General features: G+C 58.8%; 1 protein-coding gene across 1 annotated transcript; it reads right to left on the bottom strand.

Annotated features, from left to right (window-relative positions):
• Window positions 1–6202: 6202 nt before the first annotated feature.
• On the bottom strand, window positions 6203–10784 carry LOC129391724 (paraneoplastic antigen Ma6F-like). Its single transcript, XM_055081756.1, has 6 exons — window positions 10173–10784; window positions 9669–9956; window positions 9543–9596; window positions 9045–9344; window positions 7833–7982; window positions 6203–7616 (listed from the first exon to the last, which is right to left on the bottom strand). The coding sequence occupies exons 1-6, from the start codon at window positions 10594–10596 to the stop codon at window positions 6205–6207; spliced, it is 2628 nt and encodes an 875-aa protein (XP_054937731.1). The 5' UTR covers window positions 10597–10784; the 3' UTR covers window positions 6203–6204.
• Window positions 10785–12501: the final 1717 nt, after the last annotated feature.

The raw sequence follows: 12501 nt of genomic DNA, 5'->3' as shown, positions 1-12501 counted from the left end.
CCGTGCCTCACCTGAGGCTCCCTCCTCACCTGCAGCTCCCTCCTCATCTGCACCTCCTGCCTCACCTGCAGCCCCTGCCTCACCTCCATCCCGTTCCTCACCTGAGGCTCCCTCCTCACCTGCACCTCCTGCCTCACCTGCAGCCCCTGCCTCACCTGAGCCTTCCTCCTCACCTGAGGCTCCCTCCTCACCTGCAGCTCCTTCCTCATCTGCACCTCCTGCCTCAGCTCCATCCCCTGCCTCACCTGAGCCTTCCTCCTCACCTGCGGCTCCCTCCTCACCTGCTGCTCCCTCCTCACTTGCAGCTCTCTCCTCATCTGCACCTCCTGCCTCACCTGCAGGTTCTGCCTCACCAGAGGTTCTCTCCTCACCTCCAGCTCCTGCCTCACCTGCAGCTCCCTCCTCAATTGCAGCTCCTTCCTCGCCTCCAGCCCCTGCCTCACCTCCAGACCCTCCCTCACCTGCAGCTCCTGCCTCACCTCCCGCTGCCACCTCACCTACGGCTTCCTCCTCACCTGCGTCTCCCTCCATACCTGCGGCTCCCGCCTCCCCTGCGGCTTCCTCCTCACCTGCAGTTCCGGAGCGACCTGCAGTTCCTGCCTCACCTGCCCTGCCCACCACTGCTTGTCTCTGGGGCTGTGCAGGGAACCTGGGTCTGTCCTGTGACTCAGCATCAGGGGCCTGGGGCAGGCAGGCCACAGTCCAGGGCCCCCCCTTGCCTGGTATTTGGCGGGGGATCAAGCTTCGATTTATATACTCAGCAAACTCGACCAGGGCAACCCTCGACCCCAGCTCCTTTCTGTAGCCCTTGCCCAGCACTCGGTACCTGCCCAGGGAGCGCAGGGCGGCCCGCACAGCCTCCTGGAATTCCTGGTCTTCGCAGTCGTCTGGGATGCCCAGGATGAGCAGAGATCGCTGAGCGTTCACGCCCATCGACCTGCACCAGTCCCGCAGTATCGCCAGGGCCATCGCCATCTCCGAGGACCTGAGGGTGGGGGGAAGCGATCCAACAGGTGTGCACAGACTGCTGAAGTGTGGGAATCGGCCTGAGGGTGCAAAGAGGAGAGAATCACGTTTGTGCCACACAGCCCACCCCGCTGCCCCTCACAGCAGCAGCCTGCAGCACCTCCCGGCCCTGTTTTCTTTGTCTGACTTTAGGAACCTTTTTCGATAAATTAAATTTTCTTACAAAATGGAAGGCTAGGGACTTCCCTGGTGGCGCACTGGTTAAGAATCCACTTGCCAGTGCAGGGGACACAGGTTCGATCCCAGGTCCGGGAAGATCCCACGTGCCGCGGAGAAACTAACCCCGCACGCCGCAACCACTGACCCAGCACTGTAGAGCCCACCAGCCACAACTACTGAGCCCACGTGACACAACCACCGAAGCCCACATGCCTGGAGCCCGTGCACCGCAACAAGAGAAGCCACCGTAATGAGAGGCCCGCCCACCTCAACGAAGAGTAGCCCCCGCTCGCCGCACCTAGAGAAAGCCCGCGGGCAGCTACGAAGACCCACTGCAGCCAAAACTAAAAATAAATTTTAAAAATAATAATAAATGGGCATTTGTTGTATACGGCTCAAGAAGCAATAATAAAATAAAATAAAATATTTTTTTTAAAAAAGATAGCTAGAAGGCTCGTCACGTTTTCTCCATATCTGGCCTCAGTTTTAGGAAGCTACCTTTTTCCCAAGAAATTTTTCAAGTCTTCCAATTTTTTAGCATAAATATTTCCACAATATCCCTATACTCTCTTTTTTAATGTACATCTGATCCGTAACGTTAGCCCTCTTTCATTCCTGATATTGGTGATTAGTGTTCTTTCCATTTTTCCTTGATTCATCGTTCTAGGACTTGCTCAGTTTTCTTGCTCTTTTGAAAGAAGAGCATGGCTTTGTTCATTGTGTCCATAATTTGCTTTCTATCACTGATTTCCTCTCTTAGCTCTCTTATTACTTCACTTTATGTTTCCTTTGCTCTTCTTGTAGCATCTCTAAACGGACTGTTAGCTCACTGATTTTATGTTCTGACTCTTTTCTAACAGAAGCATTTAGAGGAATACACTTTCCTCCTGTCGCTTTTTGCTGCCTCCCACTAATTTTGGTAAGTTGTGTTTTTTTGGATTCACTTTGAAATATTTTCTAAGTCCCTCTGTGATTTTTTTCTTTGATCCATGGGTTTCCCAATATTTGAAGATATATTATCATTAGTAACATCAAATAAAATTCCCCCGTGATGAGAAAACTTATCATGTAAAATTGCAATACTGTTAAATGTATGGAGACTTTTTTTACAACTCTGGTATGGCACGTCCGGGTGAATGTGCAAAGCACCCTCGTAAAGGATCTGTGTACTTTGTGTGGAGGCCAGGGCCTTGCCCCACCCACCCACCTCTGCAATTCGTGTGCCACCCGGACAGAGGCGACCTGGAGCTTCTCGCCGCCACATGCAGTGGGACAGAGCCCCTCCCTGGGCCCCCACAAATCCATCTGCCATGGCCAACAGCCTCCACCAGATCACAGCAGCCCCAGCGCCTCCCCCTCTCAGCAAAACTTACGTCCCTCGTGGCCAGGCGGCTCCACCCCGCCCCCTCCCCGACTACATCCCCCCATACACACTCCCCCGGCCACCAGCCGGGGGTGCTCCGCTCTGGTCCCTGGAAGCCGGGCGCCCCCCCATGCGGAGAGAACAGACTGCCTCTCTCACCTCCCCACGCCGGGGAGTCCTCCCCCGAGCACCCTCAGCAACAGGGGCTCTCGCCTCTCGCACCCCAGACGCAGAGCCCAGCCCTCGTGCCCCCGCCCACCCGGGAGCCGGAGCCACCCTCCTGCCACGAGCGGCCTCCCCCCCCACCCCCCGCCCCGGCGGGAGCTCCCCTAACGCCTACCGCACCCGCGCCCGGGAGTCCTCCCCATCGACCCCCGCCTCAGCCAGGAGTAGCTCCTCCTTCCTCCCGCCACTCGCAGCGGCCCTTAGCCCTCCCCTCCCGTCTCAGCCCGTGGGGGGGGGCCCGTCCCGTCCTCCCCACCCCCACAGCCAGTCGTCCTCTCCTCTGGCCCCCAAAGCCGGCCCCACCCGCCCAGCAGGAAGCCCTCCGCTCCGCGCCCCCCTCACGCTTAGCCATTAGCCCCACCCTCTGCACCCCGACTCCAGAACGCCCCCCACCAGCCACCCCGGCGGCCAGCGGTCCTCCCCTCGGACCCGCACACTGGGGGCCCCTTCCCTCAGCACCCCTTCGGCCCGCTGCCCGCAGCCGCCCCTCCCCCACTCCCAATCGGGCAGCCCGGAGCCCTCCCCCCACCTCCACTCCTTCCCAGGGCCCCCCGGTACCTGCGGAGTCCAGCCCCCGGCAAAGCCCCCGCCTGTCTCCTGACTTGCTCTGACTCTGTGGATGACTCCGGAGTCCCGCGCAGGAGGGGCTGAAGAGCTCGTCTCGGCAGCGCAGCCAGCAACCGCGCAGCCGACCGTCCCGGGCACTCTGTGCGGACGCCACGTGGGTTTCCGGGTGCTCCCGGAAGCCCCAGGAAGGTGAGGGAGAACGTTCTAGACGTGTCTTTCCAGAGAAAGAGGGTGGATCAGAAGAGCACGTGAGGAGGCGCTTTGCGACGGAAGCACCAGTAGGCATGCGCACTGAGGGCCTGAGGTGCCAAGGCTTGGCGCCTCCGGAAGCAAAAGACACGCCCATTGACCTTCCACCAATAGGAGGGCCTCCCTGCAAGGCTGCGGAGTTGGAGGGGCAAACTTGGCGATGCAGAGCCCATGGGGGCACACTGGTCAATCTGTCTTTACAGGCGGGTGTCTACTGTGATTGTTAATGTCTTAAAGCTATTCTTTTCTCTTTCTCTGTTTTTTTAATTTTTGAATTTTAATTTATGTATTTTTTATACAGCAGGTTATTAGTTATCCCTTTTATACATATCAGTGTACATATGTCAATCCCAGTCTCCCAACTCATCACACCACCACACCCCCGCCCGCACCACTTTCCCACCTTGGTGTCCATACGTTTGTGCTCTCCATCTGTGTCTCTATTTCTGCCCTGCAAACCGGTTCATGTGTACCATTTTTCTAGGTTCCACATATATGCATTAATATACAACGTTTGTTTTTCTCTTTCCGACTTAATTCACTCTGTATGACAGTCTCTGGATCCATCCACGTCTCTACAAATGACCCAATTTCGTTCCTTTGTACAGCTGAGTAATCGAGTACTAGTAATAAAGCTCTTCTTTATATGGACTGATTTCTTGTCTAGTTGTATCAACTAGCCATCTTCTCACATGGCAGAAGAGAATGAGGCAGCTGTCTGGGGTCTCTTTTATAAGGGAACTAATCTCGTTCATGAGGGCTCCCCGCGCATGGGCTAATCACTTCCCAAGGCCCAATATATGACCATGCCACTCTCTCATTTCGCCCCAGCTTACCCTTCCCCTTCCCCATGTCCTCAAGTCCATTCTCTACGTCTGTGTCTTTATTCCTGTCCTGCCCCTAGGTTCTTCAGAACCTTTTTTTTTTTCAGATTACATATTTATGTGCTAGCATACGGTATTTGTTTTTCTCTTTCTGACTTACTTCACTGTGTGACAGACTCTAGGTCCATCCACCTCACTAAAATAACTCAATTTCGTTTCTTTTTATGGCTGAGTAATAAAGGAATAGGAATAAAGCCCTTCTTTCTATGGACCGATTACTGGTCTAGTTGTATCAACTAGCCATCTTCTCACATGGCAGAAGAGGATGAGGCAGCTGTCTGGGGTCTCTTTCATAAGGGAACTAATGTCATTCATGAGGCCGCCCACCTCTTGGGTTAATCACTTCCCAAGACCGCACCTCCAAATCCCATCCCTTTGGGGGTTAGAATTTAACAGGTGAATGAGGGGGAGAGGTTTACAAATATTCAGTCCATAGCACTGTCTGTCCATCCCCTTTTGCTCCTATGTTCCCTTTTTGCTGCCTGAGATAACCAATTTTTTCAATTACATTTTAAGTTATCTACTGCCTTTTTAGGCAATTATCACTTTCCGCTAAAACTTTACAATTCACCTATGAAATGGAAGAAAATCCCTCACCATGTCTGGGTCTGCCAAGTGCCTACCCTACCCTCTCACTGGAGAGGTGTCCCATGGGTGCTGAGCAGGAATCCGACTCTGGACCCCCCCCTCCCCACCCCCAGCAGCCCTTTCCCTCCATTGTCCACAGCAGAGGCCAGACTCAGCAGAAACGTTCAGGGAAATTTATTCAAGAAAAACATTGACTGAAACCATTGAACACAGGGCATGATAACACAGAGAGGAACTTCTAACGGCCACCGGAGCCCACGGGTCCCGGCCCCCCGCCAGGGTCCCCAACAAGGTGCCTCCGCTACACCCCACCCGGCGGCCCTCCATCCCCCCACAGTCTCCCTCCCTCAGGGCCCCGCGGGTGGCCTCTCGCCAGGAAGATGGGCGCCTGCAATGCCCGCTCCCCCTGGGGAAGCCCCGCCCCCTCTGGCTCACATGCCCGGGGCCTGCCCTGCCCTAAGGTGGGCACAAGACCGTCCCACAGCAGGGCACGCACCACCGAGCCGAGGACGTAGAGTCCCGAGGAACAACGGGGTGGCCCAGCAGAGCACAGGCCCCGGGGGGCCGCCCGCAGACCTGCTGCAGCCCCGGTCCAGGTCTTCCTTCCCAGGGTCCCAGGTGGGCTCCCAGGGCCTGCCGTGGGTGCTGGCTGTGACCTCGTCCATCCCGTCCTTCCCGCCGGCCCCTGGGACTGGGCTCGGGGTCGCTGTACCAGGCCGGGGTGGGGGGAACTGCTCAGAGGAGAACACACGCAAATTTCCACAACAACAAGCAGCGCTGGGCCTGAATCTTTGCCCAGAAAGCACACGTTGAGCTCACGACACTGGTCCACACAGACCAGAGCCTTGGCTGGCACGGGGCGCACCTCAGGGCTCTGCGGGGGGACGATGGCTAGGGTGTGTGTGTCGGGGGGAGGGGAGCGGGGGCTGGGGGGTTCCTTGCCACCTGGGTCCCTCTGGGGCCTACAGGGACACATTGGGGCTTGCCAGTACAGGGAGCAGCCTGCCCAGGGGATGATGAACAGGGATCCCCTCTCAGGAGGGAGGCCCAGGCACCTTGAGTGGCCCCTACCATGGGGCCAGGAGGCTGCCAGGGCTGGCCTCCCCCTGCCTCCAAGCCTGGGGGCCCCGGGGCCTGCTGAGCCTACTGGCCCGAGGGCGACCCCGGGGGGCTCAGCTCTGCAGCCCCGGCCTCATTTCCCGGCTCTTCTGGGACAGGCTTGAGCCCCTCCTCGGGGGTCTCCTCGGCCTCCTGGCCTCCTGCCTGGGCGAGGCCCTCTGGCTCCCAGCCAGGACCTCCTGGGCCCACCGGGGAAGCGCTGCCCATCCGGCCAGGCACGGGGACTCCGGGGGCATGTGAGGGTCCTGCCGGACCTAGGCCCGCAGGGCCGGCAGCACTTCCATCTTCCTGAGTGGCCGCGGAGGCCTTGCTGGTCTCCCCAGGGCCAGGGGCTGCCCTGGCGGCACCATGGTCTTCAGGGCCCGCCTCGCCAGCCTCGGCAGTGCCGGCAACTGCCTCACTGGCCTCTTCAGGCGCCGGGTGGGCCCCGGCGCTACCTTCCTTGGAAAGGGCGGCCTGGGTGGAGGCATCTTCACCGGCCGGGGAGGCCTCGGTGCCATCTGCAGCGGCGCCCGCGGTGATGGCCTGACGGGCCGGGGCGGCCTGGGCGGCTGCTGCCAGGACTCCAACGTCCACACGGGCCTCTTCTTCCCCTGGGAACTGCTCATTGCTAGCCAGGGCGGCCTCCCAGGCCTCGGTCATCTGGATGAGTCGTAGCATCCCCACAAAGCTGGGAGGAATCGTCACCAGCTGCATCCTCAGCATCTTCTGAAGCGTGTCGTTCAGCCGGGCCCACATCAGCACCTGCTGGGCGCGCACCTGGTCCGCCACGGCCGGGAGGATGGCCCCCTTCTCCAGGGCCGACTGCAGCAGGCCTTCCAGGCGCATCACGTACGCAGAGAGAGTCTCCTGGGGCCGCTGGGCACAGGTCAGGAACTTCAGCCAAGCACTCCCCCGGGGGTCCTTGTTCCCAAACACCTGCACCAGCGCGGCCAGGCAGTCCTGGGCAGCCAGCTCGGGATCTTCCGCCAGGAGGCCGCACAGGAGGTCCAGCGCGGGGCCGCGCACGCGCTCCACCAGCCTCCTCCTCCTCTCCCTCTCAGACACGTGGCGCCACAGGTGCAGCATGTCGTTGGCCTGCTCCAGCCAGCTCACAAAGGACTCTTCGCCGGGGCCCGGCTCTTCCATCCCAGAGAAGGTTCCCAGCTCCTGGTGGCCCACGTTGTCTAGCACGGGCTGCAAGGCCTGCCTCCACTGCTGGGTCGAGGGCCCTGCCTCATCCATGGCGCCTGCCGCTTCCACGGCTGCTTCCTCAGCCGCAGTCATTGCCTCGCCCGCGGGTCCTGCCATACTCGCAAGGCCTGCCTCGCCTGCAACATTTCTGTCACCTGCGGCTCCCTCCTCATCTGACACTCGTGCTTCACCTTCAGCTCCTGCCTGACCCTCAGCTCCTTCCCCACCTGCAGTTCCTGCCTCACCTGAGGCTCCCTCCTCACCTGCAGTTCCCTCCTCATCTGTACCTCCTGCCTCTCCTGCACTTCCTGCGTCATCTCCAGTTCCTGCCACACCTGCAGCTTCCTCCTCATCTGACACTTGTGCTTCACCTTCAGCTTCTGCTTCACCCTCAGCTCCATCCCCACCTGCAGTTCCTGCCTCACCTGAGCCTCCCTCCTCACCTACAGCTCCTGCCTCACCTGCAGCTCCCGCCTCACCTGCAGCTCCCTCCTCACCTGCAGGTCCTACTTCACCTGCAGATCCTTCCTCACCTGCACCTCCTGTCTCACCTCCATCCCCTCCGTCACCTGAGGCTCCCTCCTCACCTGCAGCTCCTGCCTCACCTTCACCTCCTGCCTCACCTTCAGCTCCCTCCTCACTTGCAGCTTCTTCATCGCCTCCAGCCCCTGCCTCACCTCCAGCTCCTCCCTCACCTGCAGTTCCTGCCTCACCTGCACCTCCTGTCTCACCTCCATCCCCTCCGTCACCTGAGGCTCCCTCCTCACCTGCAGCTCCTGCCTCACCTTCACCTCCTGCCTCACCTTCAGCTCCCTCCTCACTTGCAGCTTCTTCATCGCCTCCAGCCCCTGCCTCACCTCCAGCCCCTCCCTCACCTGCAGATCCTTCCTCACCTGCACCTCCTGTCTCACCTCCATCCCCTCCGTCACCTGAGGCTCCCTCCTCACCTGCAGCTCCTGCCTCACCTTCACCTCCTGCCTCACCTTCAGCTCCCTCCTCACTTGCAGCTTCTTCATCGCCTCCAGCCCCTGCCTCACCTCCAGCCCCTCCCTCACCTGCAGATCCTTCCTCACCTGCACCTCCTGTCTCACCTCCATCCCCTCCGTCACCTGAGGCTCCCTCCTCACCTGCAGCTCCTGCCTCACCTTCACCTCCTGCCTCACCTTCAGCTCCCTCCTCACTTGCAGCTTCTTCATCGCCTCCAGCCCCTGCCTCACCTCCAGCCCCTCCCTCACCTGCAGATCCTTCCTCACCTGCACCTCCTGTCTCACCTCCATCCCCTCCGTCACCTGAGGCTCCCTCCTCACCTGCAGCTCCTGCCTCACCTTCACCTCCTGCCTCACCTTCAGCTCCCTCCTCACTTGCAGCTTCTTCATCGCCTCCAGCCCCTGCCTCACCTCCAGCCCCTCCCTCACCTGCAGATCCTTCCTCACCTGCACCTCCTGTCTCACCTCCATCCCCTCCGTCACCTGAGGCTCCCTCCTCACCTGCAGCTCCTGCCTCACCTTCACCTCCTGCCTCACCTTCAGCTCCCTCCTCACTTGCAGCTTCTTCATCGCCTCCAGCCCCTGCCTCACCTCCAGCCCCTCCCTCACCTGCAGATCCTTCCTCACCTGCACCTCCTGTCTCACCTCCATCCCCTCCGTCACCTGAGGCTCCCTCCTCACCTGCAGCTCCTGCCTCACCTTCACCTCCTGCCTCACCTTCAGCTCCCTCCTCACTTGCAGCTTCTTCATCGCCTCCAGCCCCTGCCTCACCTCCAGCCCCTCCCTCACCTGCAGATCCTTCCTCACCTGCACCTCCTGTCTCACCTCCATCCCCTCCGTCACCTGAGGCTCCCTCCTCACCTGCAGCTCCTGCCTCACCTTCACCTCCTGCCTCACCTTCAGCTCCCTCCTCACTTGCAGCTTCTTCATCGCCTCCAGCCCCTGCCTCACCTCCAGCCCCTCCCTCACCTGCAGATCCTTCCTCACCTGCACCTCCTGTCTCACCTCCATCCCCTCCGTCACCTGAGGCTCCCTCCTCACCTGCAGCTCCTGCCTCACCTTCACCTCCTGCCTCACCTTCAGCTCCCTCCTCACTTGCAGCTTCTTCATCGCCTCCAGCCCCTGCCTCACCTCCAGCCCCTCCCTCACCTGCAGATCCTTCCTCACCTGCACCTCCTGTCTCACCTCCATCCCCTCCGTCACCTGAGGCTCCCTCCTCACCTGCAGCTCCTGCCTCACCTTCACCTCCTGCCTCACCTTCAGCTCCCTCCTCACTTGCAGCTTCTTCATCGCCTCCAGCCCCTGCCTCACCTCCAGCCCCTCCCTCACCTGCAGATCCTTCCTCACCTGCACCTCCTGTCTCACCTCCATCCCCTCCGTCACCTGAGGCTCCCTCCTCACCTGCAGCTCCTGCCTCACCTTCACCTCCTGCCTCACCTTCAGCTCCCTCCTCACTTGCAGCTTCTTCATCGCCTCCAGCCCCTGCCTCACCTCCAGCCCCTCCCTCACCTGCAGATCCTGCCTCACCTGCAGCTCCCTCCTCACCTGCAGGTCCTGCTTCACCTGCAGATCCTTCCTCATCTGTACCTCCTGCCTCACCTGCACCTCCTGCCTCACCTCCATCACCTCCCTCACCTGAGGCTCTCTCCTCAGCTGCAGCTCCTGCCTCACCTGCAGCTGCTGCCTCACCGGCAGCTCCCTCCTCACCTGCAGCTCCTTCGTCGCCTCCAGCCCCTGCCTCACCTCCAGCCCCTCCCTCACCTGCACCTCCTGTCTCACCTGCAGCTCCTGCCTCAACTCCAGCTCCTGCCTCACCTCCCGCTGCCACCTCACCTAAGGCTTCCTCCTCCCCTGCAGTTCCCGAGCGACCTGCAGTTCCTGCCTCACCTGCCCTGCCCACCACTGCTTGTCTCTGGGGCTGTGCAGGGAACCTGGGTCTGTCCTGTGACTCAGCATCAGGGGCCTGGGGCAGGCAGGCCACAGTCCAGGGCCCCCCCTTGCCTGGTATTTGGCGGGGGATCAAGCTTCGATTTATATACTCAGCAAACTCGACCAGGGCAACCCTCGACCCCAGCTCCTTTCTGTAGCCCTTGCCCAGCACTCGGTACCTGCCCAGGGAGCGCAGGGCAGCCCGCACAGCCTCCTGGAATTCCTGGTCTTCGCAGTCATCTGGGATGCCCAGGATGAGCAGAGATCGCTGAGCGTTCACGCCCACCCACCTGCACCAGTCCCGCAGTATCGCCAGGGCCATCGCCATCTCCGAGGACCTGAGGGTGGGGGGAAGCGATCCAACAGGTGTGCACAGACTGCTGAAGTGTGGGAATCGGCCTGAGGGTGCAAAGAGGAGAGAATCATGTTTGTGCCACACAGCCCACCCCACTGCCCCTCACAGCAGCAGCCTGGAGCACCTCCCGGCCCTGTTTTCTTTGTCTGACTTTAGGAACCTTTTTCGATAAATTAAATTTTCTTACAAAATGGAAGGCTAGGGACTTCCCTGGTGGCGCACTGGTTAAGAATCCACTTGCCAGTGCAGGGGACACAGGTTCGATCCCAGGTCCGGGAAGATCCCACGTGCCGCGGAGAAACTAACCCCGCACGCCGCAACCACTGACCCAGCACTGTAGAGCCCACCAGCCACAACTACTGAGCCCACGTGACACAACCACCGAAGCCCACATGCCTGGAGCCCGTGCACCGCAACAAGAGAAGCCACCGTAATGAGAGGCCCGCCCACCTCAACGAAGAGTAGCCCCCGCTCGCCGCACCTAGAGAAAGCCCGCGGGCAGCTACGAAGACCCACTGCAGCCAAAACTAAAAATAAATTTTAAAAATAATAATAAATGGGCATTTGTTGTATACGGCTCAAGAAGCAATAATAAAATAAAATAAAATATTTTTTTTAAAAAAGATAGCTAGAAGGCTCGTCACGTTTTCTCCATATCTGGCCTCAGTTTTAGGAAGCTACCTTTTTCCCAAGGAATTTTTCAAGTCTTCCAATTTTTTAGCATAAATATTTCCACAATATCCCTATACTCTCTTTTTTAATGTACATCTGATCCGTAACGTTAGCCCTCTTTCATTCCTGATATTGGTGATTAGTGTTCTTTCCATTTTTCCTTGATTCATCGTTCTAGGACTTGCTCAGTTTTCTTGCTCTTTTGAAAGAAGAGCATGGCTTTGTTCATTGTGTCCATAATTTGCTTTCTATCACTGATTTCCTCTGTTAGCTCTCTTATTACTTCATTTTATGTTTCCTTTGCTCTTCTTCTTCTAGCATCTGTAAATGGACTAACTGTTAGCTCACTGATTTTATGTCCTGACTCTTTTCTAACAGAAGCATTTAGAGGAATACACTTTCCTCCTGCAGCTTTTTGCTGCCTCCAAGTAATGTTGGTAAGTTGTGTTTTTTTTAGTATTCACTTTGAAATATTTTCTAAGTCCCTGTGTGATTTTTTTCATTGATCCATGGGTTTCCCAATATTTGAAGATATATTATCACTAGTACCATCAAATAAAATTCCCCCATGATCAGAAAACTTAACATGTAAAATTGCAATACTGTTAAATGTATGGACACTTTTTTACAACTCTGGTATGGCGTGTCTGGGTGAATGTGCAAAGCACCCTCGTAAAGAATCTGTGTACTTTGTGTGGAGGCCAGGGCCTCGCCCCACCCACCCACCTCTGCAATTCCTGTGCCACCCGGACAGAGGCGACCTTGAGCTTTTCGATGCCTCATGCAGTGGGCCAGAGCCCCTCCCTGGACCCCCACAAATCCATCTTCCGTGGCCAACAGCCTCCACCAGATCACAGCAGCCGCAGTGCCTCCCCCTCTCAGTATCACTTACGCCCCTCGTGGCCAGGCGGCTCCTCCCTGCCCCCCCACTGCATCCCCCTAATACACCCCCAGCCACCAGCTGGTGGCGCTCCGCTCTGGGCCCTGGAAGGCGGGCACCCGCCCATGCCTAGAGATCAGACTGCCTCTCTCACCTCCCCACCCCGGGGAGTCCTCCCTCGAGCACCGTCAGCACCAGGGGCTCTCGCCTCTCGCACCCCAGACGCAGAGCCCAGCCCTCGTGCCCCCGCCCACCCGGGAGCCGGAGCCACCCTCCTGCCACGAGCGGCCTCCCCCCCCCACCCCCCGCCCCCCCCCGCGCCGCCC

This window comes from Physeter macrocephalus, chromosome 21 (genome assembly GCF_002837175.3).
Source record: "Physeter macrocephalus isolate SW-GA chromosome 21, ASM283717v5, whole genome shotgun sequence".
Classification (NCBI taxonomy): Eukaryota; Metazoa; Chordata; class Mammalia; order Artiodactyla; family Physeteridae; genus Physeter; species Physeter macrocephalus.
This window is presented reverse-complemented; position numbering and strand designations above follow the sequence as displayed.